Below are 11,976 nucleotides of genomic sequence, written 5' to 3'. Positions count from 1 at the left end.
TTAATAGCATCACCTTCCATCTATGCCCACTATACATATTTAATAGCATCACCTTCCATCTATGCCCACTATACATATTTAATAGCATCACCTTCCATCTACACCCATTGTACAAGTTCAATAGCATCACCTTCCATCTACACCCATTGTACAAGTTCAATAGCATCACCTTCCGTCTATGCCCACTATACATATTTAATAGAATCACAGTAGAAGATCATAGGTGTAGTTTACAGATAGACCAGCTTATAGCAGAAGTGAGTAGGTGTAGTTTACAGATAGACCAGCTTATAGCAGAAGTGAGTAGGTGTAGTTTACTGGTAGTCCAGCTTATAGTAGAAGTAAGTTAGTGTAATGAAGGTGTCTATGACATCTTATAAAATGGTATTTTTTAATTAAAAAAGTTTAAACTTACCATCAGAGCATAACTAACAGACAAACCAACAGCACCTGGGCTCAACGAGTCTCGACCAAGAACAGCAAACAATGCAGCAAAGAAGACAATACAATTACCACAGAACTCTAATCTTATGGCCAGCCATCTAAATTAAGACAAAAATTACTTTTTTTTTTAAACTTTCCAAATCTCAAAGTTTTATGAATGTACAAACAGTTTTATATTGAAAAGAAAAAAGGACAGCATAATAGAAAAAATATTTAACTTTACAGAATGTTTTACCTGAAATATGTCAATGTACACTATTTCAGATTAAAGATTTTAATTTTGCAGTCTACGTGTTGCAATAAAAATAAGTTAACATTACAGTTTATATGCAGCTCCAGATTAAAAATATGCCATTATAAGAATAATGACAAGTGTGCATAATTAATATACCTCATACAGGATTTTATTTAAAGATCATGCACTAGGATTTTAAGGTTAATATACAAAAACTGTTAGTTATTACTTATCACACTAAGATACCCACCTGTTTGATACGGTACTTGGATAGTAACATGCTTGGTTAACATCCACACGTTTGTTGGACTCTTCAATGAATCGTTCTTGCATCCTGTAAGCTCTTATAGTATTTAACCCTGACAGAGTTTCAGAAAAGTGGGAAAAGATTGGAGAACGCGTGATTGACTCCAATCTCTTCAGCTGTCGGGATGTACAAATGTAGAATTTCTGAAACATAGATAATCAACTCTTAAAAAAAATACTGCAACAATGTCACAATTTTGAAGTACATACATTATTGATGTCACCAGTACAAGAAGAACAGCAGAACAGAAACAGTAACTCCATGTCCATGTATTCTAGTTAATAGAACTATAAAGGTTGCTTAATAGTGAATTTAGTTAAAATCAATGAATACAACCACAATCTCATAAACAGTAGCAGGCTAAACAGTCTTAACTTTTTAAACTAATATTTTTTTGCATGTTCTGCCACAATTATTTTCATGATTTCCTAATAATTATAAAATTTAAATTTTCTTAATTTTGATTTGCCCATTAGCATTAGGGATACCCACATGAAGCATTGTTACGTAAATAGCCTCAAACCTCTCCCTGTTGGACATTTAGTAATAGAAGGGTGTGTAGATAGACGGGTGGATGGTGCTAGGTTGTTTGTCGATGCCCATTGACATTGTCATCACAAGAAGCTTCAACAGCTCATAGGGGGTAAAGGGAGTCCAGTTCAAATACCTCGACCAACTCTGAACTTGTGCTTTGGCATATTCATTGATAGCAGTGATGAGAGCATTACTTACATCTTCTGTAAACAGAGTTCTGAAACAGTCAAAGTCATTACTTGTGGCTGACCTATCTTGAAGATCTATCTCAGCCCAATCATTATCTCTAGCTCTGGAGATCTAGGAAGTAGATCAGTTCTAGCTTGCTTCTGTGACCTCTTTGTATCACTAGGTCCTGGTTGAGGTGATGACCCCCCTTTGATCAGCTGATTGAGAAGCACTGGAACTGGGTCTCAATGACTGTTTTGAATCACTTTCATCACTAGAGTCTCTTCCAAAGTCAAATTCAAGATCAGAATCACCATCATCATTACTCCCTTCTTTATCTAACTAAATGAAGAGACTCACTGCTTGCTCAGAGTAAAAAGTTTCAGTGGCCTCTTTCCACTCACCATCTTTGTTTTACAATTGATGTAAATAAATTGTTAGACTTCACAAGAAAACGATGGAAAATTGGTCTCAAAAACAACTTGTAGATCTGAATTTTGTTTCAAAACAAATGACAATGCTTCACAGAACTTCTGGTCTATTTATAAAAGGTAGATAATAACATGGTTTGGATTAATTTTCAGCCAAAGAGGCATAAATATTATTGGATGCTTTCACCGGCTTGATGCTGACACATCTGTTCAGGTTTAAGCAACAATATAAAACAAGACACTTAAGTATATTCCAATAAACTGCACAGAAATGTTACATCCTAAAGCTATTCCAAAAGAGGACTTTTTTTCTTTTTTAGTTTGAATAAAGCACAAACATATAACTAATATTCTGCAGTTACATCTTCTACAGAAATTGTGCAGAAAATGTAGCTTTGCTCTATTTAGTAGGCTATCTTACCAGAACAAAATTATAATCGCTTTTAGCATGCTACAGTTATTTTAAACTCAATATAATTTCATTCAGGTAACTTAGCATTATATTTATGAGCAGTTAAGACTAAAATTCAAACTAACATACATTTCAACAGTAGGTAAACACACAGTACCATGTAATCTAAAATAAAGTTTAGATCCAAGATCCACTACTAGAAAACAACAACAAATTTAACCCACAATTCTCTCCCATTTTCAGACATTCCCATAGCTAGAACAGAAACATGACCTGTTTTTCTATCTATAAAAACAACAAGCCCTTTAAGCTATGTTCAATTTCTTATGCCACCATAAAATGGTTCAAACATCAATTACAACTTCAATTTTATTAAGAGCTTACAGAATATGCAACCATACAAACCTTGATGAAAAAATTAATAAATATATTTATACAATTTTCAAATGGTTACAGTACCCTATAGGCTTTGTACAAAAAAACACTCTTCAAAAGACAAGGAAGATATTTTTTAGAAACAGCATCCAGCAACAAGCATCAGTTACATGCGAAAACAGAAATACTTAGCATCAACTACAGTTCTCTTTTGTGACTTTTGAGAAAGATATGAAAAATAACAATTTAAAAGTTGTTTATAAATATATTCCAACACCATTAAAATTTTCTTACCCTTGAACAAGTCTGCACCTCAAGATAAAAAGTGTAGTGTCTATATAGTACCCTGTCAAGCATGGAAAAATCTGTTTTGGTGAAATAGGTACAAACTGAGATACCAGACCCTCAGAACATAAAAAGGATGTTAAAAATTGTCAAACAAATAAAACTATTTTTCTATTCATGAACAATCTTGATCATAAAATCAACAGGAAATCAGTCAAAATAATACATAAAACTTAAAACTATGTTTTAAAACAAAGAACTGTGGAAAGTTCACTAATTCAAAGGTTGCCAAACTTCAACACTTCTGAAGGTAAGTTTAAGCTGAACCCTTTTTTGATGTTATATGCCCTAAAGCAACTTAGAACTTCCATTAAAAAATAAGTTGTAGGTGCATTTCTTTCACAATTAAAAGTTGAACTGAAATAGACACACAAAAGTGACGAAACTTGTATCCATATAAATTTGTTGTTGTTTCCAAACAGTGGATCTAAACTTAATATATGTTTTGTTGAACACGAATGCTGAAAATTGAATAGTGAAAGTTTACCATCACTCTTAAGGTTTAGTAAGGTACAAATCACAGGTTCTCAGATCCATAGCCTGGCACCTTAACCATGGGCCATGCTCTGCTCCATATGTTTAAAAAACTAAGTTTTTCTATATCTAATTTATTGTCAAATTAAAAAATACAAACAGTCAAGAAAACCAACCAAATGCTGTTAAGTTTCACAATAAATGGGTAGGTACTAAAATAATAATGCTCAGAATGTCACATCAACCTTTGTATGTATTTTTACTGCCCAGGGAGAACCATTCTTCCTTTGTTGTATTCATATTGGGTTCTCGGTGTATTATTAATCATCTCCTCTTATTGAGACAAAGATTTATATGATCATGAATAGAAATGTGAAAACTGTACAAAATAAAGATAAATATTATGACATGATAACTTTATAATGTTCTACCTGTATAAAATAATAGAGAATAGCTATGGGTACGATGACTGCAAGAAAGATGGGTGTCTCCATAGAAATGACAAAGAGAATGGCGATAACTTGAAGCAACGTAGTCATGAAGCTTCTTAAGTTCGTGGGTACTGTTGTATCCAAAACATCAATGTCCTTTGAAAAACGATTCATTATTCTCCCAATGGGAGTAGTGTCAAAGAAACACATTGGTGAACGTAAAATGTGATGTAGAATCTCTTTGTGAAGCAAGTTGGAGGCTTTCATTGATCCAAAAGAGAGTGCAAAGGTTCCCAGTAAAACAAACACAGCTATCAGAAAAAGAACAAATAATCTTATTTTGCATATGTCAATTTTAAAAGGTAAAATACAAAACAACATACATTGTGAACAAGAATGGAGCATGCAGGCATTCAAACAAGTCAGATTTTTAACACAAAATTTACCTATAGCAACAGCACACACACATCCACTTCACATCAGTAGAGCTTAAAGCTTATAAGTACAAAATACAAGACATAAATGACAATAAATCTTTTTTCTCTGCAGTAGGTGTTTTGAAAACTTAGAACTAATTTATAAAACATTTCAGTACATCTAATTAAAGACACACAGGCAGGTATACATAATGCTCAGAGGTGACGATCACTGAAAAAAGATTGAGATAACTGACAACTGTCTACCTGTATAAACACTGATTGTTAATTCTACAAATATCAGGTGGGTCAAATAGATTTTTTTTACCTCCAACACAATTTGTAATATCAACAAACCAAGTTCAAAATAAAAATCACATAAATAAAGTTAATGTATATATACTATTCTTTATTTTTCAAATAACTATTTTTCTGAGGTTCCCTTGCTCTTTTTTTGCTGGAGCACTGAATGAGCACAAGATAAGTGTTTGGGTAATATATATAATAATAATAATCATACATTTTCTCACTCATTTGCTTTGAAATTAATGGTAGGTAATAAGAGGTCTAATTTTAATCTATAAAATACCCAAGTACAGAAGATTAAAAGAACTGGAAGTGAAGAATCACTAAGTATTGGTGGACAAAGAGGGAGAGAATTTTCTAAAGACATTCTGGTGGAATAATTGAATTGAAAACTAGTTTAGAGCATTAAGCATTCAAAGAAAAACCTAAAAGACAAGTTTTAGAATGTTCTGAAAATAAAAGTCTTCAAAATTAGAAGATTCCTGTTATCTTTCTACATATAAATACGTTATAAATCAGTTTAAGAGTGTACGCAAAGAAACTTATTTTGAAAATCACTCACAAGGCTGATACACATAAGACATTAACTAATTGAAAATTTAAGTCTTGGATGGCTGTCAGAAAAATGTAAATGAATTTCATTTTCCCTTTTTAAATAAAATTATGCATTATTTTCTGGAACTTGAATACATAGTTAACTTTCTTTCTAACCTTAGCCAATAATTTTGAATTATGAACAAGATGACTAAGTTTCTTATACATAACTAGTGATTTATTTAAGGTTTATATATAAAATTGAAGAATCTAATCTAGAAAAGACAAAAATAGACAATATGCAGTATGCAGCTTTCAGTTTAACCCTATCATTCTATGGCTTTAAAAAATCACTTGGAAACAGCTATAAAAAATTACTAATATATATCACATATGCCTTAGGTGGTATTCAAGAACTTAATAAAGTTGTGATCAACAAAACTGGTTTCTTAATATTTGTATTAGTACCATATTGTACCCAAGAGAGACAATATTTACCCTGCCCAGCACCAAGAGCTCCATATACACCCAATCTCAGATTTGTTTGTTGCACATCTTGAGACCCATCGGGTAATGGGTCATCATTACTCCATGCACTCAGCCATATGTTGGAACCAACAGAGAAGGCTTGTTGACCAATGTATGTGATAAGTACTAGTACAACCCATGAGACACCAATGGCTCGGAAGTAACTTATATAAACGCCTAGTTTTACCTACAAAAAATAAATAAAAAAGATTCTTGATCTGACCAGTGAAATAAAGTAATACAAAAAACGAGTGCACATCAATACAGTCCAAGTCACCACAAACAGTCATGCTCTACCTGACAATCATGCACCTTGACAATAATAGTCTTGCAGCACGGTTTCCATTCCAAAAGACTTCATTATAAGGTTGTCATGTCTAAAGCAAATCCCTCATCTTTGCTGGCTTTCTGTAAGCTATTTGGTGTTTTTTGTTAGTATAATAAGTCACACATAGCCCTCTAAGAGGAATGTCATAATAGTTTTGAACAAAATAACACTAATTTTACCTTGTAACTTGAAAGAAAATGTAGCTTTATTGATTTTCAGCCAACCACTGTTTCTCAACCTCAAATATCATATTTCAGCATTGAGAAATCACAAGCTAGTGAGGTAAACATGTTCTTTTCTACTATATATTTACTGATATGGTTTCCAGTTCAGTGGAAATTCGCATAGAGATTAGATCAGTGATAAAAGCTTAACTCAGTGATATTCTGCTTGACGAAAAAATGTTTGTGAACGACTTATACTACAATTATAGTCCTGATTGCTTTTTAAAACTTGCAAAAAGGTTGCTTTATCATTTTACACTTCATTTGAATTAGGATATTGTAATTTGATAGGAAAAGAAATGTTACAACAAGATGCTATAGGCTTAATCAAATCATTTGCTTTTAATCAACAAAGCCTCCATATTTAACAAGTGGAAAAAATATTTAAAAAAAATTGAAAGTGTAAGAATGAGTGCACCAAAAAGTGAGGAAGCAAGGTAAGAATGGGCAGTATGTGATAAAAATGTACAACCTCACAAGGATGTGTGTCCAACATCCAGTCCAAGCCTACTTCGTTTATTCTTTCTATCCTGCATACAATAAGACAGGTGGACTACATTTATCAAAGTTAGTTATGCTTATCATACAATGACTAGAGGTTTCCGTGAATTGAATTATTGAAGGCAATACAGGTACTGTAAAGTCTGTTTATACGACACCAGAAGAATCAAATATTCGTATGGAACCATAACATGTTTTTTTTCTTCTTTATAACTTGTCCCTCCTTTTGCAATTGCATGAGAAGGCAACATTAACTATATAGATGGATTAAAATACAAGGGTAAAATATCTTAAGAGGTTTCTGTGTATCAGCATCATGAATTCATTACTGTCTATACAAAAGTAGAAGAATCATGGATTAAAATACAAAGATACAAAATCCTAAGATAATTCTGTGTATCGACATCATGGATTCGTTGCTGTCTATACAAAAGTAGAGAATCACAGACACACTTTTATATGTACCATTAAGTTGTATAATATCATGAGCACAGAAAAATGAAGTAGGCATGAACCAGATGTTGGACATGCCCCTTTGTGAGGTTTTATTACACCATGCCCATTCCTACCTTGTTTCCTTACTTTTTGGTGCACCCGTTCCTACACTTTCAATTCCTTTAAAATATTTTTTCCATATGTTCATGCACCATTTACATACAAGGTGACATGATCTTTCATATCATACACTCGTGTTAATATCCTATATGTATATCATCAGTGCGGGAGTGCACTATAATATTATATACTAAGGGTTAATAAATTAGTTAATTAATTTAATTAACTACTTCATCTAGTTCAGGCAACAGCTAGAATTTCATGTAGGTAAATCTGGTAATGCAGGTTAACATTTATGAAAGAAACAGGTTTGTTTACATGCAAGAACACTGATAAGTATTACAACACTGCACAGTTACATGTAATTATCAGTCTGTGTTTACTCCAGCATTAGTTAACTCAGGGAAATGGATTTAAAGTCTTGTAAACCAATAGGTATACCTTGAGAGGAATACCTTTCATCCTTTTTCGTATAGCAGTGGGACTCATCAGTTGGCTCCTACACTTACTCTGTATACAGAATGAACACGCAGACATATGTATTTTAAAATGGCATCCCTGTTCAAGGTATTGCCTGATTTTTATCAAACAGCTCTTCTTTTTGGTGATGTTTAGTATAGAAAAACACTAGCACTAGCACGTGATTCCTGTGCTACTGTTTTATTTGGTGCACTTATAACTATGGTAAGTTTATTCGTTACACAGCTAGAAGTGTTCAACAATGTCAGTCAGTCAGTGAGATTGAGAATGTTCACATTTTCTTACACTTTTTGACAAGTACTTACCTCTACTCACACAACGCTATCTCGATCTTTCTGCTCCTGAGCATTGCTAAAAAATGTTAATGCTAAATGCATCAGTCCATATGCCCTACAAATATTGCACCACTTTTGAATATGTGACCACCCTCCATTAATACTATTGCACCTCCTCTATTGCTACAGCTAGCTCCCACTTAATCTTCATTTTCAAGAATTGGCAGGATCTAAAATGAAGAACACTGGTAGTGGGGAGGAAGAGTGGGAAGTGCGTGAGAGGAGATAAGTACCAATCAAAAATAAATTTTCAGTGTAAGAAAATGTTAACTTCCAATACAGTTTTCTCCTCTCACAGAAAGCTAGAATCCCACACTGAAATAGGTGGAGGGGCTGGTATAGATGCCTAACAGTGAAAACAAGCAGAAAGAGAACACCTAGAAATAACTGGTGTGCTCAGAGACAAAACCAAAGCACACATGCAGGGCACTGCAGTACTTCTGGAACAGGTATGCTCTTTGCCCTGTAAGAAGGAATTGAACCTGACACAGGTGGAAAAAAAGGATGTGCAACTCCAACCATAAGTAAATAGTGTCGTACATCAAGCAACTAGAATTACGAAAAGGAAGTTAGAATTCGGAAAAAAAACTGGACAAACTCCCAAAACCACCATAGAAGCAAGAAGTACAACAAACTGAAATGAGCATTACGGGGTTGTGTCGTTGCCTCAACTCAACCATAAGAACAGAGTAATACCTGTAACTGGTATTAAGAGTAAAAATCGTAACTCACCCGACTGTAAATGCAGGGAAGACACATCTTTCACCTGGAAATACAAGGCAGATGAAGTCCCCCAAATGCAACTGTCGGAATAGGGCAGTGCCATCCTGAACCTGGTATTACGAGGAGGATCCTGCATAGGCTGGTCCGGCTCTAGCCAAGTACAGCAAGGTACATTTCTACTTCATACTCAGAATAAATCCTCCTTGGTCCACCGCCCCAGTGACTAGGAACTGATAAGTGGTAAGGACTCCCATGCTCCACATGGAGAAAAAAAGGAAGGGAAGAAAAAGTAGCGGGGAATCCGGAGGAACATCACACTAGAGAAAGTGCAATGGGTGTCCATGATTTGCTATTTTGAAAAGCAGGCTGTCCCCAATATATGCAATCAAAGGGTTGGCAGCAATCCCATTTTGATTTACTCATGATAGTCCACCACTGAGTTAAACTATATATAACACTAGGCATGCCACTAGTGGTTTGGTGGAACACCCCATCATTACAGTGAGCATTATAGCTCTACCAGTATATAGTGCAGGTTTAAGTGAAAGCACAACTGACTAGGCAATTTGCCACAGAGTGGAGTAATATTAGTAGCAGTGAAAGAGGGTCCTTGAAAAGAAAACATTAATGAAATGTTGTAAAAAGACATACTCAAGTCACAGGTGAACAGACATTTGTAGAATCACCACATGAGGGAGACGATATCCACCTGCAAAAGATACAGCCAGATAATGCAAAAAATGAGTGACGAAGGAATAGGGAGTTGTCTACATTTCAGTCTGTACAATTTCTTCCAACAAACAGCAAAGACTAGCAGCCAAAGACATGGTGATATGACAAATTTGATGAGAAGAAACACTGAGGAGTCTGAATACGCCAGCCTAAGGAGTCGATAAACCAAACCAGTTAATGTTACAAGGGATAGATCACGGGAAACAGAAGGGTTCCAGGGAATAAAAGATTAAGAATGTGAATCCCAAAAGGAGGCATTACATACCACATAACACCTTAGGGAGCAAGCCTGACAAAAAAAGCTGATCAGGATCAGGATGGAAGTACAGATAGGAGGTGGAAGGTAAAGAAATGAGTGTGAAAGCCAAATGGCCTTCACAGGCAACAGATCAATGACCAGACTGGATATAGGACAACATAAGAGGATTCTGGTAACATTAATAGCATAAATATCCAATCGATGATGTCCGTAAGGTAGAAGGAAAATAAAACATAATATACCACATACCTGATAGAGGTGTAGAGTGTGACAGACCAAATATAAGAAGATGCCAAAAAAAAAGGGAATCCAATTTTCTTCTTCTTGATTGTATTCAACCTCAGAAACATTATCAGGTTTAGAATGAGAAGAAATCGTTGGCTGATCGTAGGAATCTAGCTGCCTGTGAATTAAGACCTATACCCCCTCAGCAGATAAAGTTGGACCCGATGCCTAGGTAGTCATACCAGAAGCAATGTTTAATGTAATGGGAACTTCCAATGTAAATACATTGAATCATGAAGTTCTTCTAAGTTACCATATAAATCAGTAACAATAAAATGCAAAACTAAAAACTGAAACAATTGAATGAAAACACAGTAAAGAAAACTGTTGAGAAAAAAAAAATGAAATGGTAAATAAGCACAATCGTAAATGGTATCCACATGCAAAAAACATGTCTAAATGATGTTGAGCCAGTCGAGAAAGTAAGGATTGAGTGTGAGAATCAGAGAGAACTAGCTGCACCAATACAGGTGGTGCAATACTATTGGTAGAGGGTGGTTACATGCTACATACATGTTCAAAAGTGGTGCAAAATTTGTGGAGTATATAGACTGGTGTGCTGAGCATTAAATTTTTTTAGTAATGTTTAAGGGGCAGAAAGTAGATCGAGATAGGTTTGTGCAAGACCATTTGAGGGAAGACTGCAATGGAATTTGTGGTTTTGTGAATTTTTTTGTATCTGCTCTGCTGACTTTCTCAAGTGGTTCTATGACTTGTAATTTTGTATGTGGTTTGTTTATCACCTAAGAGTGTTTCTCAAATACTTTTGAAGATGTATCATTAGGTTGTTAAAGGTGTATATGAGTTAATAGCTTGTATTGCATGTAATGTATATCCACCCCATTTCTACTAAAAGTACTACTGTACTTATGATAAGCCTTGTTTACTTTATGCCTTATCAACCTATGTAAGTAGTTGAATGGGCAAAGAAAATCATCATGAAGAAATGTAATAGAAAAAATATATATAAATGAACATATTACAAATATTAAATAAAACCTTCTCATTAACAATTTGAAAAAATTGGCTTGCTTATAATTTTGGAATGGTAAAATATTACTTTTATTATATAGCAGTGATCAAAAACACAGTGAAACTGCATGCATTATTTTTCAAATCAAAACAAAGATCAAATGTACAATTTAATAAAACTATGTTGAAAAGTTTAAAAAAACATAGGAAGACATAAAAGTCAGATATTAAAATATACAAAAAAGGGAATAATTTCTAATTGTTTCTTAAAGAAAATCATATACCACACACAAAATCTTTTTACAAAATTTCAAAGCTATAAATTCATAGAAACATCAGATATGAAGATATTTTATTTGAAGAAGCTACATAATCTGTGGAAAGATCTTCTGAAGTTTCAAACTATTCATCCACTTCCTTTTTTTTGACAATGCAATAAATCAAACCACACAACAGGTGTGTCAATTTAAACCCTTTGGTTTGACAAAGTTAAGTACAAGGGATATCTCAGTCTTGGAAATTCTAAATCCCTGATATGAAAATATTTTTGTGATCTGAGTATAAGAATGTTTTAAGATAACAATGTTTTGAGACAACATGGGACCTATTGGTCCATCTCAGTTCTTCCAACTAAATTAAAAT

The 11,976-nt window shown here is 34.0% G+C and overlaps 1 protein-coding gene across 1 annotated transcript in view; it reads right to left on the bottom strand.

The window, feature by feature from the left end:
- Positions 1–11,976, bottom strand: part of LOC106469082 (multidrug resistance-associated protein 1-like) — a 32,766-nt gene that overhangs the window by 5,232 nt on the left and 15,558 nt on the right. Inside the window, exons 8-11 of the mRNA XM_022397493.1 lie at positions 5,911–6,127; positions 4,157–4,467; positions 930–1,129; positions 416–542 (exon numbers count right to left, since the gene is read on the bottom strand). Coding sequence (XP_022253201.1) covers positions 416–542; positions 930–1,129; positions 4,157–4,467; positions 5,911–6,127 — 855 coding nt within the window. The remainder of the gene's footprint in view (positions 1–415; positions 543–929; positions 1,130–4,156; positions 4,468–5,910; positions 6,128–11,976) is intronic.

The sequence above is a fragment of the Limulus polyphemus genome, unplaced genomic scaffold (assembly GCF_000517525.1).
Source record: "Limulus polyphemus unplaced genomic scaffold, Limulus_polyphemus-2.1.2 Scaffold3290, whole genome shotgun sequence".
In the NCBI taxonomy this organism is placed as follows: Eukaryota; Metazoa; Arthropoda; class Merostomata; order Xiphosura; family Limulidae; genus Limulus; species Limulus polyphemus.
Note: the sequence above shows the minus strand (reverse complement) of the source record. Positions and strands in the feature narration are given on the sequence as shown.